Here is a 25,480-nt window from a genome sequence, read left to right on the forward strand (position 1 = left end):
ATTTCAGATCTTCCTTCGGATTATTCTCTTGTTCCATCAACACTAACTGGTTGGAAAGGACGCTCGTTACAACTAAAAGCTCTCCATTCTTTGCTCTGGAGGAACATGGCGTTAATAAATGTGCCGTATTTGAAAAGCTAGTATGTTAATCGATTAATACATGTTGTATAGCGTCCTTAATGTATGTATATCAAGAATAATCCTTCTTATTTATCAATCGTTTTATTTTGTTCCAGTCTCACCGATGCCGAAACGATTACCAAGAATTTTGAGAGGATGGTGCTGTGTTTGGAATGTGCTCTGTTAAGAAAAGATAAAACTCTACCCACTTCAGGCCGCGGAGTCATTGACATAGTTAAGAATTGCGTTATTAAAATTAACGAAGCTTACGAAAGGAAAAGTAAATTTTGCACTCGAGAGATGACTAAAATTAAAATTCACGTTACAGAAAGTTTGACAAAATGTGCGTCCTTAGTAAATCATCTAAATGAAATTTTATCCAAGGGAAATGGGAATTGCCATAATGAATCTATAAAAGAAAAAATGACGATTGTTCTTATAACGGCGCAAGCTTGGTCACTTTTTGCATCGTGCAATATACTGTTACTTTCGGAAATAGGCACGATGGATCCAGTTAAAAAGAACAGTTTGAAACTTGAATACATAAAGGAAGATGTGCACTCTATAGAAAATTTATTAGATTTGAACCTACTACATAGTGTTGTACAAGGAAGTGTAATGATATCTAAGGAAGAATCTGAAGCTATCATGTCTTGGAATAACAGCGATGAATTTATTTTGTGGAACTACAATTGTGATGGCGAAGAAAAGATATTGGAGAAAGCTTCCCTCTATAAGAAACTTGTAAAATGTCATCCACATTGTTCTAATTTAATGAAAACAGAAGAGAAAACCAAAGAACAAATTCAAACTCTTTCCAAAGGTTTCACTTTCCGACCAGCTGAACCGACATTTGAAATCCTTTCCAAGGTATTTAAGACTCGTATTACTCATTTCTTAACAAACTAATTTTATACTTGTAATTATTATATTCTTTTTGTTTCCAGGAATATATTCACTTTGTGAATTCCCTTGGGTCACCTTTCGTTGTTATGAAACTCTACAACAATTTATCAAGTCTTTTTGAAAAACTCCTCAAAATAACAATATCTGATAGTTATGATTCTGAGGTTCCTGCAATATTGAGTAAAGCCAATGACGCCGTGAGAGAATGTTCCACTTGGCAATATTCCGTACAGAGTTTCTATACTAAAATAACCAAAATCTTTACATTGACATTCCCCGATTTGACGAAACCTTTCTTGAACGTCATCACCCAGCTCTTTTATGGACTTGGCTTGATGAAAAATTCAATAATTAAGATGGTGGTTTTGATCAAACATGGGAAAAGAGACGCTCAGTCAGTAAGTACGTGGACTGAAGATATTGTTAGATTCCCCGTGATAAATGACAAGACAAATAATTTGATGAACAGCATAGATTTCTTCACTTCTAAATCATTAGCTGATTTCTTGAAGACGTTTAGCACCGAAGATAATACTTTTGCTACTACTGAGTGCTTCAGGTAAGAAATTTTATTTAACGGGCAGTTCAACCAAATAAAAAAGTGGTTTACAGAACTTATAATTTTATTTTAAATCTAGATTATACACTTTTATATAATGTGTAAGTAGATTTAGGTTAACTTTTTGTGATTTTATAGTGCACATTTTTAAATATACTTTTAGAAAATTTTGTACAGCCAAAATATCATAAATACTTACATACACTAACATGAGCAATCATACATTAACACACCCTTACAAATTATACAAACATACATTTGCACTTTCACCTTTTAAAATGTATAGTAAGTATATTAAGGGAAAATGTAATTGAAATACATTTTATATTATCGATATATTCTAATGCTTCTATACATTTTAAAATCTGTTTTGTTTTTTATGGGAAAAAATAAATACATTTATGTAGCCTGTTTTACAATGTGTATTTGTCAAAGTCGCCTACGAACACACTCGGTATTTGTTGCAGACATGTGATGATCACCAAATGTTGAGCGTTTCGGGTGGTAATGTGTCAGTGAAAAATGACAATTGTCGATGGTAGTAATTTGTGATGTTTCACAGTACTTACAACAACACTTGACGATTATCAGAAATCAAATGTATCTGGTAGCAACTCGCAACATTTGAACATTGTCAAATGTTGAGTATGTCTGTAGGTACCTTAAGCTAACTTTGTAAATAATTTGTAAACTTCTTTATCAAATATTTTCTTGATAAAAATATAATTTATTAAATTATAATCTTTCATTAATAATATTGGAGACTGAAAAATTAAAGCCGACCTAACTTCATAATAATTTTGCATCAGTTCATAATGATGGAACGTATGTAGGTATAAACAGTTGGTACCATTTTAATGTTTTTTTTCTGTTGTAAAATAGTAGTATTTATATAATTGCTTTATTTGGTTCTACTGTGTTAAACTTTCGTGGTTACTCGTTTAAAAAATGTATGTAAAAATCCTTAGTATCAGAAATTTATTACCTAGAGAAAAATTTTTCAGACTGTTGAAAGTAAGTCTTAAAGAGCTGTACTCTGGCTGCGTCACACGAGGTTGTTTGGAGAAGGATATGTGGACCACATTTTGCATGATCTTAAACGAAGTTGTAGTTACTTGGCAGAAGCAGCAGCGGGAAATAGACAAGAAAAAACAAGAAGAGGATCTGCTCTATGTCAACAAGTTAGTAATAGAGAAATAATTAATTATTAAGTACGAGGGGGTACCCAAAAGAAACCGAACTAATAATTTAAGTCATTATTTTACAAAAAACCTTGAACAACCTTTAAAGTAATCTCCATCGAAGCTAATGCGTTGGTCCAATCTTCTGTTCCATTGTTGGAAACATTTTTTAAACTTGTCTTGTGATGCTTGACGGTGTCTCTGTCGTTTTTTTCTTCACCTCAGCAACTTTGGCAAAACACTATCCTTTCATGTATCTTTTCTTCAGTGGCAATAAAAAGAAGTCACGGATGGCTAGATTGGGTGATTGGTGGGGCACAGCGGTCAGACCTTTTTTGGTCAAACATTGGCCCATAGAGAGGGCTGTGTGAGAGCAATTTTGGCAGCTACTCATCCCTAAATCTTCACTTAACAATCGCTGCACTGATCTCCAAGTCACTTCAGATAGCTTCACAATTTATTTGATGGTCTGTCGTCAGTTTTCCAGGACGATTTAGCCAATTTTAGCGACATTTTCATCGGTTCAGGTTGTTGAAGGACGTCCAAAGAGGGGTCGGTCATCAATAGACATTTCACCTCTTTTAAAATAAGAAAACCACTCAAACACTTGAATTTCCCAAAACATCATGTTTTTAGTCCGTTGTTAACATATTCAAGAGTTTCTTTGCCAGTTTTCCCGAGCACGATGCAAAACTTCACGGTCGCGCGCTCTATCATCCATTGAAAAAACGACAAGCATACAAAACAACAGTCACAAAAAATTCATACCAGCTAAACGGAATCTTTTCCAGTGATGACAATTGGCATAGTGACTGAGAAATGGTAGTAAAACCTGGTACTGCAAAAACCCGCCTTCAGTCCGGTTTCTTTTGGGTGCTCCCTCATATAACATATTTATATATATATATGTGATGGTCCGAGCACAAATTTTTCTATTAATTCTTTCAGAACTAAGTGTGACGATAAAACAGAAGAAGAGCAGATCGAAGATGAGCTAATAGAAATGTTCCCTTCGTATTCAGATTTAGACTTCGGAGATTTCAAAGCCGCCCTTTTGGAGCAGAAAAAAATCAAACCAACGACCGCAAAACCTAAAGGCGACAATGAATTAGTAACGTACCAAGATATCATCCAGATATCCAATCTGCACTCCGATTTGGTCACTGTGTACACAATAAGTGAATGGCTGTCTGTACCGGCCAGTTATAATTTGCACTGCGATTACTTGACGCCGCTGTTGGAGAGATTCACTACTCTAGCTGGTTTTATGGATCAAGTTTCTACAGGTCTCGGAGAAGATATTGATGGAAAGCTGTTACCGAGTCTTTTGATTCTAGTTGCTCATGCACGGGGGTCGGTAGACGGTGAAGACTATCTCGGTATGTTTTGTATTGTTTTTCTGTCCAATTTGTTTATCAATAAACACCTTTCTAAATAAATGATCATTACAATTATTAATATATTAAATTTATCAGCAAAGTTCAGTAAGTACTTGTGTTTGACGACAGATGGCGTGATTTTGTGACAGATTGTGTGCTACCATCTGTTAAATTATGCCAAAAACAAATTGACTATTGATTCATAGGTTAATTTGTGTTTGACAGCTAGTGCAGTAAGCAATGCAATGTGGTTTTTGCTAAAATGGAGAATGTGCAATATTGTTAGATGGGAAAACGTACGAGGAGATGAAAGTAAAATGCTGTTTATGGACGGCTTCGCCATCAATGACAACAGATAGAAATCTTTTGTTTTTGATGAGAATCTATGTTGAAAAATATTTTTTTTTAAACGATGGAGTATTCATTTCTATAATGGGTACTTGCTGAACCGCCCTTGTAATATTTTCATTGTGATTTTAGGTTAGAATTTAACCCATTAATATGGTATTTAAAAAATATATGTATTCAAAAATTAGCGGAGCATTTATTTGGTGCCTATTAAAAAAAGAAAGAAAACTTATTTGTGAATTAAATATTTCACTATTTATTAGAGATAGATATACAAAATTCATATTATTTTTGAAGTACAGAAAATTATGGATAAAAAAATATATAAATTCGGTTACGTTTGTTACATTATAAAATAAGTTGTTACATAAAAAATAAATAAATTTCACAAATGAATAAAATTGCTATGAGTGTGACTCGTAGATTATACATTTGGATCTGGTTATTTTGTTTTTTTGTCTTTTTATATATCTCTGCTTTTTTAGAAATAAAAAGACAAGGATCTCAGGCCGCTAAGCCCGATTTCTACCACAGCTCCTGGGTGGCGGAAACACAGAAGTGTTTGCCCACCATACAGACCGTCATAAAGGCAACTAAGCTACTGTTGGAACAGTGGCCAGATTTCCCTACCTTGAAAGATGTAAGTTATACATTTTCGTTATGTACATACAAAAGGGAGTTTTGTATTTTCTTTTTGATATGTACTATTTAACTAAGCGAAGAGTATTTGAGAAAAATATATTGTCTTGTTGTGATGCCACATTGATTTTTTAAAAAGATTTTGATTTTTAAACCCCTATTCAATAAAATAAATAAAACAACTTTGTTTTTAACCACAAATTTTAAAAATATTTTTTTCCACCGACCGGTTTCACAGCAAACAAGCTTCTTCGTCAAGGTTTACGTAACTAATGAATTCTTTCCTATTTATTGGAAAAATTTCGTAGGGATTTTTTTTAAAGCTTATCACAAGGAATGTTCCTCTGAAGTTTCGCGGTCTGGCCCTGAAAAATTGTGTATGTATCAGTAGTTACACCCACAGTATACCTTGTTTGTCTATTGCGCGCCCTTACTAAGTTTGATTTTATACCAAAGAAAGACAAAAAGTTTGGCTTCAGAATTGCACTGTTGATCTAGATATCTAGAATGACGTATTCAAATTTCATTTCAGACGGACAAACAAACATACACACATATTTTTGTTTTATAATATAGATAATCATCTAAAATTATAAAAGTCATATCGAACTTAAAGTATGTCTTTTCTTTTCTCTTAGATAATGACAATCACCCAACGAATACTAGAATTTCCCATAACGAGCCCAGTGGCTAGATTCCTCACAGGGCTAGAACTGCTAAGGGACAAGATAGAAGAATGGAACAAGAACGCTCACAAGGGCAACAATATGATGGATGAAGCTATTGTCGTGGCCCACCATATTGTGACGTGGAGGAAACTTGAACTATCCAACTGGAAAGATTCCCTGAATCACGCTTTTGAAAGGTACAGTATTTATATTTTCAATTATTTAAGAATCGAACAAGATAGCTTTTACAGAGAATGGGATCTAAATCCAGAAATATCAGTCTTACGCTTTAGGTGCCAGTATAGGAACTATGAAATATTCTAGTGTAAAAATACCTTTTAAAATAAATATTTCATGTCAACCATGTCGAGAATTGAACATACGTTATATTAGAGATGCCACGAATATTTGCTACTAATCGCTATTCGGCCTATTCAACTACTTGTTTAAATATTAAATTATATCATGTTATATTTACTATAACAGATCATCGTATTTCTTTCATAGTCATAGTTGGAAGACCAAGCTACTTTCAATCCCAATAAAATATATCATTCCATCGGAAAAATTCTTATTGATAAAGAAAAACACTTATTGATAAACCACACAACTAATTAATTACCTAAATGATTTCTCCCTAATACCATGTGAGCGAAGCCGTGGGTAAAAGCTAGTTTATGTATATATAATAAAGTTAAAAAATATTTAGTTCAATTATGTTTAACATGTTTTTTCCAGGCTATTTATTGTATAAATTTAAAGTAATCTACAAGGAGAAGATATATTTGAGCTAGAAACTAACTTAAATATATCTTCTCTTCAAGACCGTCAAAATAAATCTGACCTTCTAGTCCTATTTAAAATTCTCAACTCACTCTTTGATGCGCATGAACTACTGAGCTCAATAAAATGAAATATCCCAACTAGAAACTTCAGACAAAACTTACTCTTTTATATCGATAACCATAGAACTAACTATGGTTTTCATTCCCCTATGCCCAGAATTCTTAGGTCTGCCAACAAACATACCGGTCTTGATTGAAGTTGTCTTCTTTCATACGACCACCAAATCAAATTCAATTATAAACACCTCTCTCCCGCTTCCACTCCCACCAAGTCTACTATTTACCATTGTGTCTTTCTTTTTTCTATGGATAAATATATCCTTGCCCATTTGGCGTATGTATAAATAAATAATTATTCATTTTCATATGATACAAGTATTAAAATGATTGAGTTGTCTTTTAAAAAATATCTCTTATCCTTTTAATCTATTTGTTTCTGGCTTTTCCAAACTAAAATATTTAATAAATCCATATATATATTTTTTTTTTCAGGGTTCAGTCAGAGGCTAACAAATGGTGGTTCCATATTTTCACTCTTGTAGATTGCTTTATATCCGAAAAACCTATAAACAATGATGTTTCTAACCTCTCACCGGAGGATCCTACTCTGCAGAACGCTGATCAGAACAAAGTCATCATGACAGTTAAGGAATTTGTAACAGCTATGCAACACTTTATTGAAAAATCTACACTAGCCGAGTTTAAGAAAAGATTAGACATTTTGTTTACTTTCCATTGTCATGTTATTCAGATGGATCCTTCAGCCAAAAGAGGTAAAGTACCTTTTTAATAATTTCTATAATCAAACGTCTGTAAACAGTAACGATTGATCATCATCAATTTATTGATAATGATGATATTTATTTTATTATTATTATATTTGATTTAATATGTATAAAAGTTTTCAAATATTAATAATGTTGAAACAATATTTATACGCTTAAATTTATTTACACATTGAGACATAAAATAGTATTATGAATCTACATATTGGAATTATTTAATGGATAAGACCAATAATGATATATGGCATTGAAGTAAGGGCAGTCACAGTCGGGATCAAACAAGTATTGAAGACTTATGAGATGAAAACGCAGGATGTTAGCAGACAAAACTCTAAGAGATCGCATGAGGAACACCAGAATAAGAGAGACATGTGAGGCTGAGGACATTGTAAGATGGAGTAGACAGCGAAGGAGCGACTGGTACGGTCATCTCCAAAGAACGGACACCACCAGACTCCCTAATAATCATCCTCATCAGCTCCTACATAATCAGCGTCAAGTTACTCGGCCTTGTGGAAGACGTCTCAAAAGTAGGGACAGCTGGGAATCCACCTCACAGGAGGAGCAACTCTCTGGAGAACATACCACATAGGTCTATAGCAACGAAGAAGAAGATATTTAAATTTTATATAACTACTTATTTTTATTGCATACTTTTTTAAAGTGTTCTTTTGAAACAATATAAATTTCATTTTACATATCATATTATCTCGAAAACTGTTTGAAATGCATAATCACAACTTTGGAATTAGCTCGATGATAATTCCTAATTTTAGCCCATAAATTTAATAGACATTCTATGAATAATAAATTAAGAAATTTCTTCTCAGATCGATCATATCTATTTATTTATTTATGACAAAATACAAGGTTTTTAAACTTTAAATAATACATTACATTACATATTTTATTTGTACAAAATATTCCCAATCAGCAAAAGTGCTGGTTTGAGGGAATATTATATATAAAACACAATAGTTCAAATAAAAAGTTGATAAAATAACATTACATATCACTCGTCACATGGGCTGTAAGAACTGTTTTATTTAGGTGTTTTTTAAGTACGTACATGTTTTGTATATTTTTTAGGTCATTAGAAAGTGAATTGTAAAAATTTATTGCCATACAAGTAAATTACACATATTTTCAGTAATTAATAAATTGGGTATTTTAAATAACTCCATTCGGATAATAAAACATTTGGGTAGTTGAATTTTTTGTGAAAAAAATGGTCTATTTTATTTAATTACTGTACGTATGTTGAAAATGGGAGAAAAAACTATTTTTAAAGAAAAATAGCTTTTGATCAATTAAATGAAAAGGCAACACTTTTACATGTTAAGCGTAGTTACAAGTGCTGTACATTAGTACAGTATGTACGTACTGTACTGTAAATGAAAGTCATTGCTTGCAGAATATTTTGGTCAAAGTAAGCTGTTTGATGAATCGCAGTACGTTACTGTCTTAAATATTTTTTTCAATCAATCAATCCCGGGTCCCTAAGTTCCGCCAAATAATGCCGAAAAATTGACATCGACAGCCTTCCAGGATGGCGGGAGCCCGCAGGTGTGAAGAAGATGCAATTGTTCACTTTTACTTAACAATAATCTTCTTTCCACAGATCAAGTAATGTGCGTCCTTTGGAATTTGCATAAATACTACTCCCAGTTCATTCCCCAAATCACCCAAAGTATAAAAGACAAACGCACACCCATTGAGAAAAAACTGCGAGATTTTGTCAAAATATGTTCTTGGGAAAGGGATCTCAGTTATTGGGCTGTTAAGGACTTGGTGGATAAAGCGCATAGGACACTACACAAACATATCAAAGATTTTGAGGTAATTTTTTTTTTTTTGTTCAATAAGGAACATAATGTATTTGAGTTTTACCTTTGCGAATTTTCCTTTTTTTGCTTAAGGAGAGTTGCATCAGAAAAAGTTGAGGTACATTTTTCCCAAAATGGGCAAAACAGGTTGCCTTGCCTAATTTTTTTCATGCAACCAATTTTGCCCATTTTTATGAAAACATAAATGTTAACGAAAAGGTGGAGTGTAATGGAAAAACGAATTTCATTCAGTTTTGTAAGAGGTTGGGAGTATTTGAATAAGGGATAGGAACATGGAATGGACACCGTCCTTTGATATGATGTGAATGTTCTTCAATTTCGGGCACTAGATTATGAAATGCACTATGATATACATATGTAACTATTTATGATAATTATTGAACAACGCGGGATGATTCAAGAACTTTTATGCAATGTGATATTTAGTGATATTTAAATCTATATTATATATTATATTAGATATTTTTAATTTCTTCTATCTTGATGTCAGGTAGGTACCATAAGGATGGGTCAAGGGAAGGATGAGAAAGAAAGGTAATTGGCCAGGAATAATATCGATAAATGCTGTTATTTACTAAACAATAACAGTTATTCATTTTCAATATAATTTTGATTGAACTTTTTTAAGATTTGAATAATTTATTTCTAGGATGAACGAAGAAAGCTTAAAGCTTTTTAGTATTATAATTATTTGAATACTTTTTAATTGTAGCTACAAACGCCTCGATGATTTTTTTTAGATTTAGTTTTTTTTTTTAATTCCCGCTTTTATTTTTACTTGTGACATTACTTAAAAAACCAGCTGATGGGAGTAGAAATTTGTAGAATAAAATAAAAAGTCACTAACCCTGCATTTGTCATAACAAATTTAACCATTTCTGTTGATAAATCTATCAAATGATTTTCTACATTCTAGAATGCTTTGAAAACTAGTGCTTATAGCTATCTTTCTGCTGACAAAACTATTGAAGAGGGAACTGCTCTGATTGGTGTATGGGATAGACCCAAACGAGTGTCCTCTACCCAACTTTACCACTATATGGTAGATCCTCAGCATTATCTCGTTTCCATTAGGATAGCCAAGGTAAGATGTTTATTTATTCACTTTAGATTTTATAAAAAGGGTAATTTAAAAAGAAGATTAAATAATAATAAAACATTCAGATATTATTATTTAATATTGTTTTTATTATTTATGGATGGTTTGTATGTAACTACATAAAAAAAAAACTGTAAGCAAACATCATTGTTATACCTTTATCTGCACTGGGTGGTGCTTAAGGCACTAAATTGGTACACCAAATGCAGCGTATCATTCGTCATTATGTCATTTGTTACATGAGGGTAAAGTGATCAGTCTTGTGAGAGTGATTAATTTGAATTCTTTTTTTTTAATGCGATGACTCTACTTCATATAATGGTCACACTGATGATTAAACGTCGAATGGTGTATAAAACTGCTTCGAAAATGGAAATAAAACTAATACAGTTGGGTCAATTCAACCTAATTAAGTGATTTCACATGTTCATATTTTTTTTCATAAAGCAAAAATTAATCACATGGAAAAAATAAATATCCCCAAATTAACCATTCTCTGGGGTAACGAGAAGATTCATAATTGCACCCCAGGGGCTAAAACATATTGCTTTGTAAAATCACCTCTAGGAATCAAATCCAGGACTTCATGTTTAGCAGGCAAACACACACCAACCACTACACTATGAGGCGGAATTATCTCTATTCAATTTCTTTTTATACCATAGAGTAGCTACTGAGTCAAAAATATTCATCCAAGATTCTATTATCACCCACAGAAATGTATCTACAATATGTATTTTATGAAAATTTATATATTTTTTTTGTTTTCCAGAAATACTTTGCCGAGTCGGACAGTTTGAGTAAGAAAGTTGTTAGTCCCAAGGCAGTTTTACTACCGCAGATGCTGTCTCTCCTCACAAAGGCCATGAAATTGTGTAAAGAGACAGTGTTGCAATCCACCTATCCCGGCTTGATACAGAGCCTTGATGGATTTGTCACCAATGTTATAGACACTTCGAAACATCTCAAATCTTTAGAGGTACGGTTAAATACACATGTATTCTAATCAATAGGTCTGGGTGTTTGGTGTATTTTTATGAAATAAAAAAAATATGTGTTTCAACGCCTTTTTAAATATTTTTAATAGATTTATTATTATTTATAGAGTAATTTGTGCAAATGTGAGAACACCGTGTAAACTATGATTATTTCCAAGATCTATATAAGTTAACTTTCATTTTGATTTCTCTCCATGTTTGATTGTTTTTTTTTAAATGGAAATTTAAATGCCACATATCATCTTTATCATGGACCTTGCCAGAAATCGAACTCGGGACCTCAAGCGTGGTAGGCAAATGCGCCAACAAGGCGGACTTGTGATTCATCCATTTGATTTCCTTTTTTAGGATTTTTACCGGAGAGAAACTATCCAGTCGAATCGGATTAGGATTCTGATTTAATTTCACTTACAGTTGGTCTGGTTTTATTCATCTGCTCGGATACACAAATTTTAATATTGACTAGATACATAAATCAGTATAATAATAGGTATTGCTGTGTTTCAGATTTCTCCAAATATTCCCAAGCCCAAACAAAAAACCCAAGCAAAAGGATTTCTGCAACAGAAAAAGAAAGCGTTGGCAGATTTATTCAAAGATCTTACTAAAATGGGCATATCATACAGAACGGGCTTGGTTGAGTTTACTGCTAGAGATGGTGTCATTGTTAACTTCTTAACGCCGCCCGTTGACTTGAAAGCGGCATTTACCTACTTGAAGAATAAGTAAGAAAAAAATATAAATTCTAATTTCATATGAAAAGTTTATTTAAATTGTATTTATTGTAAGCATTGTTATCAGCTTTTTTGGTCACATTGTGTGGAGAAGAATTTCTAATCTAATGTATTTTTAAGTCCTAATTAGTATTTTAGAATAATATGGCTTTCAGTACTGACATTGAATTTTTAGCAAGTTCTCAAAAGGTTCTCCTCACACACATTAAATTATTGGTTCTCACACTTTGTAAAAGTATTGGTTCTCACGCTCTAAAAAATGAATTGTTTCTCACTCTTCTTAGTAAAACTAATAGTTCTAATACTCTTTATCATATTATTATAATATTGGTGCTATTCGGCACTCTTTAAACGCAAAGTAATTTTTTTGAAATATTTTCAATAGTATGTGGTGCATTTTTTTTTACCTAAATACATTTTTAAAGAGTCTTATTTAGTTGATGGTAAATCAGCAATGTAGATTTCTCAAAAAATGTCTTTAAGAACACCTATAATATTATTTTCATTTGCCGAATTTTACTACAAACTAATTTTCGTTAATCTTTTAGCTCGGAAGATATTTATAAAAAGCACAGTGGTAGCAGTGAATTGCATAAGGATGCATATAGGTAAAGCGGTCACGCCAACATTACATTTTTAAAGTATCTTGTTAAAATATGCTAATGTATCAGGGATTTGAATAAGTTCTCGCTGTTTTTTCATGAAAATTAATGCTTTATTTTTAAAAAAAGCAAAGAACATATCATTGAAAGTATTGTCCATCGCTAGCGACTACTTTCTCCTATCTTTCTGACAACATACGAATACCATCTCGAAAGAACGACTCATCTTTTGAGGTTATCCACGAATCGAGCCATTTTTTGGCATCTTCGTAAGAATGAAAGTGCTGCACAGCCAGGCCATGAGTGTCGATCGGAACAAGTGGTAATCGGAAGGAGCAATGTCTGGTGGATACGGCAGGTGGGGTAGGACTTCTCATTTAAGTGTTTCCAAGTATGTTTTGACTGGCCTTGCAACATGCTGCAAAATTACATTGTCTTGTCTCTCTTTGTATTGCGGTAATTTTTCCTTCGATACAAATCAATTGTAGTTGATAATGATCTCCCGTGATGGTTTTGTTGAGTTTAAGGAGCTTATAATACCCAGCTGCTCATGGTACAGAGCAAAGACGATGATGATGTTTGGACAGAGTATGGTTGCCGGAAGTCTCCTCAAGAATTCTTTGTGCTTCAGCTGTAGATTAAAAAAAAAAAGTAATGCAGAAAAATTTGCTGCTAATACTTTTTTTTTTGCACTAAATTCGACATGTTTAACGCCATAAAAAAAAGGTTGTTTACACATCGGCGGAATAACATATACTGTTATTTCAAGCCTAATGGTGGAGCTTCGTGATGGAGTTGGCTCTAGTATTGCTTGATTCAAAAGGGCTAAATTATTGCCATTTGTCGGGAAACAGTGATAACTTATTCAAGTCCCTAAATAAATATATATATATATATATTTTGTAATTTTGGGTTAATATATTAAAAAATATGTTTTTATAAAGTAGCATTATAAATATTATTTGTTTATATATATTTTTGGGTGCGATATATCAACATTTTACTATTGGTTGGGCCAATGTCAAAGATACATATATCAAGAATGTTACTTATTTATTTATTAACATATTATATACATAAAATTATACATTTATGCAACGTTGCTTTGACTATCTAACTAGGGTTATTTACCCCGTTCTAAGCCAGTCAAAAAAAATATATATAAAAATAGTTAGCATTTTGTCAATTCTGTCAATACATAGAAAAATAAATAAAGTTATTAGATATAGTGAAAAACATAGTAAAATACATAGTTTAAAAAACATAGTAAAAAAAGTAGTAAAAAATATTGTAAAAAACGTATTTAATAACCCAGTAAAATACATAGTGAGAATCATAGTAAAAGACATACTAAAAAACATATTTTTAAACCCAGTAAATACGAAGTAAAAAACAAAAATACAATAAATAACATAAAAAAAACATAGTAAAAGATGTGATAGATAAAAAAATAACATATAAACGCTACTGCTCTGTGGTCGGGAACGGAAGATCGGGGTCGCCATTTATATGATATTACACAGATTGGATTTGAAATATTTATTACTAGAAGTTACACACTATATCACCATATAATTTCTCAAAAGGAATTCACAATATAGTTTAAACTTACCGAGGACCCTGCGTGCAGGTGAGACAAAAGATCGAGAAGAAATGCAGCGAGCGATGTCCTTTTAAGTGTCATATAGAACGTCATATAGAAAAACGCGTTCCAGTGTTGGCAACCTGATAATGTTTATCCAAGTACTTCGCTCCCCGTTACAATATCAATAAAAAAAATATTTTCAAAGTATGTTCCTTTATAATTAGGAAGAAGAAATATTTACTTATAAAATATTGTTTTTGTCGGGTCACGATGTTTTGGCGATCATGGATATTATTTATTTTATCATTTTTCATTCTCACACTGATGTTTGTATTCAAACTGTTGAGGGCAAGGCAATATTTGCTTAATCTAAGATGTAGTTAGTAAAATAATAATGTGTCCATATATTATGTCAGTCGTAGTATAAGTGTGGTCTTGTCCTGAAATGCCATGCATATTATTTAGTATATTTTGTACATGTATTATGTAATTATTTATATCATGGGCTGAGTACTTGTTGTTTAAATTAAGTTCTACGTTTACCGCCATTATTCGCAACAATCGAGTACTCTCCCAATGTGCAGATAAGTTGTTATTTTGATTTCTTCATTTTAATATCATATTATGTTTGTATGTGTGTAGAGTTGATGACTATACTATGGAATACCTTAATTTATTTACTAAAACATTCTTAAGTAATATTTTGTGAATAAAACAATGTATGTATTTTGTCCTTGCTAAAGCATGTGATGGGTGGATGAAAAAGTTAAAATTTGTTTGATATGTTAAATTGTTTTGTAAATACAAAATCATCTTGCTATGAAACAAAAGCTTAATTTGTATATTCAAGCTTGCTTTTAAAATCGTTCAAGTAAGATTTTATAATCACAATATATCATGTTGTCGTTCAGCATGCAACACCGCCCTGCCCTATTGAATTTTAACCTAAAATCTGCAATTATGATAATTTTGTTAAGAATTATTCGCAAAAAATGATAAATCTGTTTTTTTCTCTTGATGCCGTGTTGTGTGTTGAGTTCACACATCATTAACTTCTGTTGTCAGTACATATATGATTTTTATTTGCGACCAAAAATGTAGAAACAACAGTTCAATTATTTTCCTATATCTAATGGTTATAATTTTAGGCGTTGCGACAGTGTGTTACTGTCTGTGTGGGATGGTTGTGAGACATACTACCAGCGCTGTATCTCCCGTATGGGGGCTCTCACCGCTGCTTTAACAGTCCCATCAGCCGACCTCGGCCCGCAGAATATCGAGCGCTGCAAAGGATTTGCCATCCACCTTATGGTAATAGTCAAAAATTAATTTTATTTCTCATCAGCACAAAGCAGGATGAATGACGAATGATAATTTTATGCCTTGAAAATTGCTATTATTCTACTGCAGATCGATTGTCAATATCTGATTGTTTTTTCTTCTTCTTATTTACAGCTAATGGTTCAAGACCAGAAATTGAGAATAGCTAAAAATGGTAGACAATTATGTCTCTTAAGAAATCAAGTATCACAAATAACAGCCTTATGTGAATCTGAAATTCAACAACCCAATCAAACAGTTTTATATTCCCGCATGAACGAGTTAAGGGAGGTATATTCCTTTATCATAATGACCATGGAACAATTTGACCTTCTCCTTAAGTCTTATCCTCAAAGAAACCCCAGTGGAATGGATGATTCTAGCGAAATTATAGCCTTTGATACAGCCATCTGTGACTCCGCAATGGTCATGTGCTTCAAATATGACCCCGCTTGGGTAGGTGTCAATGATAAAGTCAAACAGTTTTTAAATGTATCCAAGAAACAAATGACTCTTCTCAATAAATTAAGTCCTTCTCTTCCTTCTGTATACACTTACAACAAGAAAACAGAAAATCTGCTGAATAGTAATATATTTTGCCAACCCCATATTTCCGTAATGGACGATGCTTATGAACAACTAAAGGAACTCTCTAGTAAATTATCGATATTGATATCGGGATATAGAATATACACAAACGACGGAGAGGAAATACAAAGTCCAGTGTCAAAATGTCTTGTGGATTTGCAGACTTATTTATTGAGTCATCTCAATCACTTGCAGCCACTGGCTAATAGAAATGATTCGATGGAAACAAATATTGATCAAGAATCAGTCGAATTGTTTAGTATCAAGGTTGAAAGTTGCGTGAGTTTTATATTGTTTGTAATCCAGGAAATGTACAAAAAATATCTCGTAGATACAAACATCAAAGAAAAGACTGAAAACTCAAACCCTACTGAAGAAAAACAGAAATCTGATGATGCCCAAATTCAAGACAATGATGATGAATACGAAGATCAGTTGATTCAGGATGGCCACTTGAAGAAAGAATTGCACGAAAATATCAGAGCCGATATCAATGACATAAATATACCTCAGTTGGTGAACAAACTGGAAAGCATTTTATCAGAACTAAATATTCGACAGGATACTGATCCTGCAAATATTTTGGAGTACAAAAAGCAGTTAAGCAAGTGTGTGCCACTCTTAGAACAAATAACCCTATTGTCGCAGTTTTTTGTCACTCAACAAGTTGCCATGCATAGGGTGTCTTGTAAGATGCTCTCTGTCTTATTAAATATCTTCACAGAGTTATCTTCTAACGGGTAATGCAACATTTTAATTTTGCAGTGTTTTTGCTCAAAGTGAGGAAAAATGTATTTTAAATTGTATTTTTCTTATAGATTTTGCACTCCTGATTTTGGCGAAGAATCTGGAGAAGGCGAAGGACAGGGTAAAATGTCGGGAGGGATGGGACTCGGGGAAGGGGAGGGAGAAAAAGATGTTTCTGAAAGAATTGAAAATCAAGTAAGAACATTTTTTTGCATAATATTTTTTATGATACTAGTTTTGATGGTGTTTTTCTGTTTATTATTTTTGTGTTTCAATTTTCAGGACCAGCTTGATGATGCTCACAGACCAGGAGAAGAAAAGAAAGAAAATGACAAAGATTGCAAAGAGGAAGACAAAGGAGTCAATATGACTGATGACTTTGAATCACAATTGCAGGATGTGGAGAAGAAAGAAGGTAAAATAATAAAGAAAAGCTTTTTACATTGTTTGCTTCGATCGATGGGCATACACTTAATAATGGATTACATGTTTTCTTTAGGATCTGATCAAGAATCAGAGGATGAGGACGACATTGACAAGCAAATGGGAGAAACGGACACTGGTGTTGACAAGTATGATACGAATTATAATTGTAATAATGTATAATAAAAAGATAAATAAACTTCAATTAATGATTATAATATTTGTTACAGGCTTGATCAACAAATTTGGGGGTCTGATGATGAAGATGAGGATGTTGATGAAAATAAAAAGCAAGAAAAAGAAAAGGAAGAGAAAGGAACAGGTAAACCCTTGGGAGATAAACAAGTTGGAGCTAAGGAGGCTAATGAGGAAGAGGACAATACAGGAGACGGGGAACAGAATAAGGACAAGAGTAAGAAAGATATTAACGAAATGGAGGAACCAGAATATGATGATGATCAGGTAATTAATGTTTGCTTTCTCAGGGATACAAATATGTGTTGAGGTACATTTGAATATAGCTCTACAGGCATCCTCGTTTGTTACTGTGTGGTATTTTTTCAGGTTGATCCTTATCATGGAAACCAAAAACCACTTCCTGAACCGGAACCAATGGATCTTCCAGATGACCTGAACCTTGATGACCAAGATGGCAAAGATGAAGATAAGGTTGGTTTATGAACATTTTAGTTTAGTTAAGCCATTAAACATGCACATTTGAAACGGTCGATATAACTTTTACATTTATAGGAGGGGGAGGATGAAAATAAACCATTTGAAATCGATGTCATGGAAGATAAAAAGCAACCACCGGATCAACAAGAAGAACAGAAGGACGATGACGGTAAAAAGGATGCCAAAGACCAAAGTGGAGGAAACCAGGAAGATGGAGAAGATATCAGCGATGAGGATGATGAACAATCTAATGAAGTAAAATTTTGTTATTGGTTTGCACATATGTCATTATTATTTTTAATAAACAACTACGTATTTATTTTGTTCTGTTTTTACAGAAAGAAAATCCAAAGGACGAAATGGATGTAGACAAGGAAAATGAAAATGAGGATAGTCCGGATACGCTGGATGAAGATAATCCGTCGACGGAAGATTTACCAACAGAAGAAAAAGAAGAAGAACCATGTAAACCACCACAAGTTCCAGACGACAAAGAAAATGAGGATGATGATGAAAGTGAGCAGAATGGTGAAGATAGTGAGAGGAAAAATGAAAACGATGAAGCAAAACCATCGCATGATAAACCTACTGCTGAGGACGATGTAGAAAGCTCTGCCATGGAGAAGGGATCCAAGGATATGGTGCAGACTAACCCACAGCTTGACAAACAAGATGCACCCCAGGTAAGTTTTTACAAAATACACATGCACATGTGCTTTTCGTTATTCTCCTCTAATGCCGAAATCACAAATTTGCAAAACCATTATTTTGAGATATTGAAGATCTGCCGAAGAATATAGTTCTGTACGAGTGTTTTTTACTCGATGCCAACTGAAAAGGGAAATTTAATGGAGATAAGTCCACTTTGTAGTGTAGTGGTTGACACGTTTGCCTACTTTGCTTGAGATCCCGATCCCGTTACTATTCCCGGTAGGAGTGACGTGAAATATTTGTTTTAATGGTTTTTTATCATAGCAACATTTCATTGTCCCTGGACTTGGAGCATAAGATCGATTATCTCACTTCCACGTAACAGATGATAAAGATACTCTGCATTTGGTGTTCGATTTATTAAATTTTTCTTCAAAATTTGATTTGGGTATATTTAAACAGTTTGTTGATTATTATTTCTCCGTTTTAGGAACAGTCCCAAGAACAAGATGGGGATGAAAAAGAAGGTACGGGACAGTCGGAATTAAGTGAAAATCAAAAGGGACACAGGGGAGATAGGCAAGACAAGCCCAAAACTAGTGCCAGAGACAAGAGGATGATGGAAAAAGAGAAACGAAATGAAAAGAGAAACAAACCTGGCAACACTGAACAAGACAGAGCTTTGGGTGAGAAAAATATGGATTTTTTTTTTTGATTTTGTAGACTTCTGACATTACCAGATTCAAGGATTTGATATTTTTATCTAATCTTGCTGTGACATCCTTGTCCTACTCGTACCTTGTCCGTTTCCTTTTGCCATATTTAATTTATTTGTTATTTTACAATTTATGTATTACTTTTTTTACATTAATGATAATGTAAAAAACGACGATAATGTACCCCCTCACTGGGATGTCCCGTACCGAGGGAGACATTTTCTATAATTTTGAAACATACCTTATTCTGTTTGACTATATATATTTTTTTTAATAAATGAGAGTTGCATTATTTTTTACCTTTACATTATTTTTTACCTTGCATTACGAGGGATAGTTATTTATTTGTTTATTTTTAAAAAAATGTTCTATTAAATTTATTTCAATGAAAAACTGTATTTAGTTGATATGTTTATAATATGTAAGGATCGGGCGGGATGTTGCAGCTGTGACCTGCTCTAGGAGCTTCTCTGCATTTGCTCTAGTGACGAGGAAACCACAGAAAACTCGGCAGGAGAAGGCGAACTGTTGTCATTCGTCAACAGACCTTCCGATCCACTCGAAGAGTGTTCGGCATTTGGTGTCCTGCTATCGTTGATTCTTTCTGCTATCTGCTATTTTTCTTTCACTATCCATTCTTCTACGTGCAAATTGTTTTGAAGGCGGTATTTTTTCATAAAATGTATGATATTTGTTGGTGAGTTATTTGGGATAAGAAATTAATACCATACTATTTCTTCTTAGGAGAAATGAAAGAGCCGGCTAAAAAGAAAATGAAAACGTTAAATATGCAAGATAATAAGACTGATGTCGAGGAAAAGGAAGAAGAAGAGGGTGTAGGAGAAAAGGGTGAACAGGCAGATGAAGCAGATCTTTACCAGCATATCAAAAATGCCAAAGAAACAGATATTCAGGTATAATCATAAGTGTTTGGTTTTTGATAATGGTCTTGACCCTGATGTATGGGAGCGAAGTATGGACTTGGAAAAACAGGGATGAAAGTAGGCTGAATGCTGTCGAAATGCGATCTCTTAGGCGAACGTGTGGAAAAACTATGTACGGTAGATGCACAAATGTTGAGATCCATACATTATGTAAGGCTGAGACAAGCATTATCGACAAAATCAAGAAAGGAGCTCTGCGCTGGTTTGGACATGTAGAGCACAGCCAAAGAACGGCTAAGAATATTTACAAGAAGCGAGATCTGTACGCAAAGATAAGCGTGATGTGACGTTCTATCCTCTCTGCCTACCCCTACGGAGAAACGGCGTGATGATTTGTAGTTGTTGTTGAAATGTCAAATTACAAAAGACTCGATGCATTTGTTAATGCGTTATTTTCTGCGTAGGCAATAGATGCTGCCACTAAAGAACAAGCAGAAATACAACCGGTTCCCAATGATCCCGATGAAGAAGGCGATGAAGTCAATCCCGAGAACGATGTTCTGATGGACACCAATGAGGACGTTCAGGTTTTTAATAGTTTCTACAAGAATTTTTTTTCCCACAATACATACAGTACATTATGAAGATATTTATATATTTTTATTCTACAAACGCTTTATTCATTTTGTATTTTTATAACAATATGCCTAACTGTCGCTTGTTGCACATACAGTTTAATAACTCGGACCGTTAATAATATTTTTTATGCATTTTAAAGAAGAGTTTACCCTGTAATGAAATGTTCTTATTGTGGTATCAAGATATTTAATTAGTTCTCTTTCATGAAATGTTTTCAGGTGGATGATGAACCGGTAGAACAAATAGAACCGGAGAAAGTTGGCCACGACAAGAGCAAAGACGATAAGGATAGGTCCAAGGAGAAAGGTGACCCCAAAGGAGATGATCCTACGGGAGATATGGGGGTAGAAGTAGAAGGAGACATTGTCCTGACGCTCGGAGCGGAGCGAGGGAATGAAACTTCTTACCACACCAAGTAAGATCATTTCTTATGCAGTTAATATTATATTCAAATATAAACATATGTCTGGGGTGCTATTCTGAATCTTCTGCGCGGTGGTAGAGAAGATCTCTACTGTGTAAAACGTGGGTTCATTTGGGGATTTTTATTTTTCGTGTGCGACTACACTTTGCTTCATATATGACCGCACTGATGATCAAACTTCAAATTACGTAAAATAAACAGTTTTATAATTGACTTTTCATAGTTTGGCATCATAAAACTGTTTAAAAAACAGAAAAAACTATTACAGTTCAGTCAATTCAACCTAATTAAGTGTTTTGGGTAATGCTTACGGTCGCAAAATCATTATGTTTGGTTTCATGTATTTCTTTGACCATCAAAATGTGATCCTTGAATGTGTAGGGTCAGGTGGGGAACAGTGTAATAGGGGGTACAACTTGAGAGTAATATGACGCATTATTACTCCGAAGGTACAACACTATAACAGTAAAAATATTTCCTTTATTTTTCTTCACTGCCACACTGCTTTTTCTATTGACAATGAGAATCCAATATCCGCCATCTTAATACAGACCTAATTTGATAACAGTATTCATGATTTTTGTAGTAATTGCAAAATATTGTTTTTGGTAGTATGAAGTAGTGATTTAAATAAATTAGTCATTTTGATGTTATTCTGAATTAGTTGAGCATCAGTAGTAAATGTATTTCCTATTCAATCTATTGTTTGTAAGCCTTTTGATAAATCAAACAAGCTTGCGGTCATTCTGATCTAACTTTTTGAAATTTAAAGCAAATCATTTTAATACCCTTCGTGTAACAAGTGACTTCAGAATATCACTTATATTATAATTTACAAGTATGTTTTCTATTGTTTCTTTTTAGTTGAGTCAAGCTAAAGGATAAACTCTTGATTTAGTATTAAAAAAATGCTCATTTAATATATGTATGTAGATTTTTCTAAAATGAAGTAAAACTTTTTTGTACTGTTTCCCATCTGACCCTACTGTAGATTTTGATAAAATGGATGAAACGTTTCTATACAGGATAGACATGGTTCGGGTATCACTAGGAGGCGTAGAGAGGAGCGCTGTGACGGGCGCCGCTGTACGCCAGGCTCTGCAGGGGGTGGGAAGCGGAGCCCCGAGTGCCGAGAGCAGCAGCGCATGGCACGCCCTCTGGGGGCACACCGCGAACCAAGCTCGGTTGCTGACGGAAAGACTTCGCTTGGTCCTCGAGCCCACGGGACTAAGCAGGCTCGCTGGTAACTAGAATATTACCTTAATTTATTATATTTTCTTCTTAAGAAGTCTGACTTTTGTTTCATACAAACGTATTCCCATATTTTCTTGCTGGATTATGGCACTAGAGCGATGATTTTTTTAAACACCATAGATATCCATCATTGGTGAGTCCTTACTGTTTTTTTTTATTTTTTTTATATTTGTATTAACTCTTTTTTTGGAGCTAAGACCATCCGAAAATGCCTAGTTTTATTTACCGTCTTCAGATGTACAGAATAGAAATATAACAATTTTTTTAAAATTAAAACAAACTGACACAGAAAATTTCTTTCCGATACTTTTTTTCTAAAAACAAAAACTAAATTGGTTCAGTTTTGGGTAGGGAAAATGGGAGTTGGAGACCTGATTTTGTCAATTTTAGCCAGGCATAATCAGTCCGACGTGCATTGTCTTTTTCGCACAGTATTCGGGGAGGCAGCTGCGGAGAGTGACAGAAAAACTATATTCAAACACCTATTCTTTAGGTTTAAAACCGAGGGGTTGCTCTCTTAAGAATAATTAATAGGAATGTACAGTGCATTTGAATGTTTAATAAGCTAATGTGTGGTGCTTGTCGGTGACGCAAGTAAACATACAGTTTTTACTTGTGCAAGCACGGACATTGGAATGGCTTACGTATCGCTAGCTCAAAGCGACAGTGTCTGAAGAACATTTTTTCTTTTTTAATGTTTATTTAAATTTTTTACAATATACATAAGAGGTAAAACAGAGTATATAAAAAATAAAGGATAAATTACATAGCAATGAAATACATATTAACATGGCCTGAGATATGGCCTGTTCGTGGGTATACAAGAAATATTTATGAATTGTTGCTCCTATAATAAATAGACAGGTATAATATTTTTTATTATTGAGAAAGAAAAAATAAAATTTTCTGTAAAAGATTTACTTACTTTTTTATTTTATAGTAATTAAAAAGAAAATAGAAAATATTTTTAAAAAACATTAAGAAAGAGAAAAGAAAATATTTTGTAAAAGATTATAAGGTACTTTTTTATTTTATAGTAATTAAAAAAGGAAATGGAAAATATTTTTTAAAAAACATAAAAATATTCCTTATTATTAAAGGACAACAAAATAAATCATAGAAAAAAAGAGTTCATAGTTCATCCAGGATAGTGGGTGCATTCTGAGATAATTGGATTTTGAGGTGCGCAAAGGGTCTGACTGAATTAAATTATCTGAAGTAGATTATGACTTACTATGTTCTCACATATGTTAACTATCTAACTTCAATATTTTATTATTTGAAAAGATTTATTTATTTATTAGCATATATATCTGCCTGTGTATCTAAAAATCGGAAATTTCGGGTTTATCTCACTGTTGCATTGGGCTAGCGATATATGAAAACTTATAATTACATACACTTAAAGCAAAGGTTATTAATGATTTTAATGGACTGTACCTAAGCTTTGCAGGTGATTTTTCGAGATTTATATATAGAACAATGTAATTTTTTCTGATTTGTTTAGCTAAAGATGGGTTGTAGTGTCGATAAAAAGAAAGAATGAAGCTGATATGATTCCAGACACTTAATCTACGTCCTTGATTTATATGTAAACATAAGTATCGCTCGTCTTTTGCTTCTATAGTAAACTAAACCTAGAAATTCGATTTGTATCTTGTTTTCAAATTATCAAATAACGTGCTTACTTCTTGATTGAGGGTCCATCATTAATATGACAGTGCAAAGTGAACAAAGTATCTAAATGTTTCTTGTAGTGTTGAATAGCTGTAACAAACATTTCAGCTTTCACGATCATTTTGTTCCGGTCAACATTTGGCAGAGCAGGATCCTCCGGCTAGTTTAACTTTATGTTGCAGTTGCCTCTGATGTTATATCTTTATTTCAATATTTCCCAGGTGACTACCGCACGGGGAGAAGAATAAATATGCGCCGAGTAATCCCGTACATCGCGTCGCACTTCCGAAAGGACCGTATTTGGTTGCGACGCACGAGACCGGCGCGCAGGGAATACCACATTGCCGTGGCTATAGATGACTCCAGCTCCATGAGTGATAATCGTTCCAAGGAATTGGCCTTTGAAAGTTTGGCTCTAGTTTCTCAAGTAAGTAAATAAAAAACTTTTATTTGAGAGTACTTATGGCATCAGTGAACTATCTTTTGAAACTGGTCGGCATAATTATTATTTACTGGTAGAATTAAGGATAGATGTGTGAAATAGAATCAGAACTCTAGAAAAATACTGAAAAAGAAAATTGAGTGAAGATTAATCCATTTTGTGGTGTACTGGTTAGTGCATTCATCTATCACGCTTTAGGTCCTGGGTTTGATTCCCGACGAGGTCGACTTACCGCAGTATATCATTGTTTTTGGATTGGCGCCTAAATTTTAACAACTAATAATTTTGTATATTACAAATTATCGCTGAAACACTACGGTTGGATTAAGAATGTAGCTGGTGGCGACTGAATTCATAAAATGTAATATTTTGTCATTTTTTCAGGCACTTAATCTTTTGGAGGCTGGTGAACTTTCTGTGTTGAGTTTTGGAGAAGACACACAGATCCTCCATTCATTCGGGGACCAATTCACGGAAAGTTCAGGGTGTAAATTACTGGAAAACCTCACGTTCAAACAAACCAAAACTAGGATAGCCAAACTGCTGGATTTCTCTTCAGCCATGTTCGAGGAACAGTGCTCGGGAAGCAGCGCTCCCAACGCCAAGTTGCTGCTCATAGTGAGCGATGGGAGAGGAATATTCTCAGAGGGGGAAGCGAGGGTGACGCAGGCAGTGCGGAGAGCGAGGCAGCAGGGGTTGTTTATGGTGTACTTAATCGTGGATAATCCAGCTAGTGAAGTAAGTT

At 33.6% G+C, this 25,480-nt stretch overlaps 1 protein-coding gene across 2 annotated transcripts in view; it reads left to right on the forward strand.

The window, feature by feature from the left end:
* Positions 1-25,480, forward strand: part of LOC148280547 (midasin) — a 46,779-nt gene that overhangs the window by 20,166 nt on the left and 1,133 nt on the right. The window contains exons 16-44 of one of the 2 annotated variants that reach the window (XM_088228202.1): positions 8-140; positions 237-990; positions 1,068-1,585; positions 2,590-2,766; positions 3,715-4,145; positions 4,979-5,133; positions 5,771-5,997; positions 7,138-7,418; positions 9,052-9,269; positions 10,194-10,361; positions 11,149-11,355; positions 11,882-12,099; positions 12,657-12,716; positions 15,444-15,606; positions 15,751-16,943; positions 17,022-17,145; positions 17,233-17,365; positions 17,450-17,522; positions 17,604-17,835; positions 17,938-18,042; positions 18,124-18,303; positions 18,387-18,731; positions 19,190-19,385; positions 20,160-20,329; positions 20,764-20,886; positions 21,157-21,353; positions 22,388-22,605; positions 24,515-24,720; positions 25,120-25,473. In XM_088228202.1, coding sequence (XP_088084328.1) covers positions 8-140; positions 237-990; positions 1,068-1,585; positions 2,590-2,766; positions 3,715-4,145; positions 4,979-5,133; positions 5,771-5,997; positions 7,138-7,418; positions 9,052-9,269; positions 10,194-10,361; positions 11,149-11,355; positions 11,882-12,099; positions 12,657-12,716; positions 15,444-15,606; positions 15,751-16,943; positions 17,022-17,145; positions 17,233-17,365; positions 17,450-17,522; positions 17,604-17,835; positions 17,938-18,042; positions 18,124-18,303; positions 18,387-18,731; positions 19,190-19,385; positions 20,160-20,329; positions 20,764-20,886; positions 21,157-21,353; positions 22,388-22,605; positions 24,515-24,720; positions 25,120-25,473 — 7,559 coding nt within the window. The remainder of the gene's footprint in view (positions 1-7; positions 141-236; positions 991-1,067; positions 1,586-2,589; positions 2,767-3,714; positions 4,146-4,978; positions 5,134-5,770; positions 5,998-7,137; positions 7,419-9,051; positions 9,270-10,193; positions 10,362-11,148; positions 11,356-11,881; positions 12,100-12,656; positions 12,717-15,443; positions 15,607-15,750; positions 16,944-17,021; positions 17,146-17,232; positions 17,366-17,449; positions 17,523-17,603; positions 17,836-17,937; positions 18,043-18,123; positions 18,304-18,386; positions 18,732-19,189; positions 19,386-20,159; positions 20,330-20,763; positions 20,887-21,156; positions 21,354-22,387; positions 22,606-24,514; positions 24,721-25,119; positions 25,474-25,480) is intronic. The other variant, XM_088228203.1, reaches the window with a different exon arrangement.

This window comes from Micrasema longulum, unplaced genomic scaffold (assembly GCF_059751315.1).
Source record: "Micrasema longulum isolate JH-2025_06_02 unplaced genomic scaffold, ASM5975131v1 h1tg000570l, whole genome shotgun sequence".
In the NCBI taxonomy this organism is placed as follows: Eukaryota; Metazoa; Arthropoda; class Insecta; order Trichoptera; family Brachycentridae; genus Micrasema; species Micrasema longulum.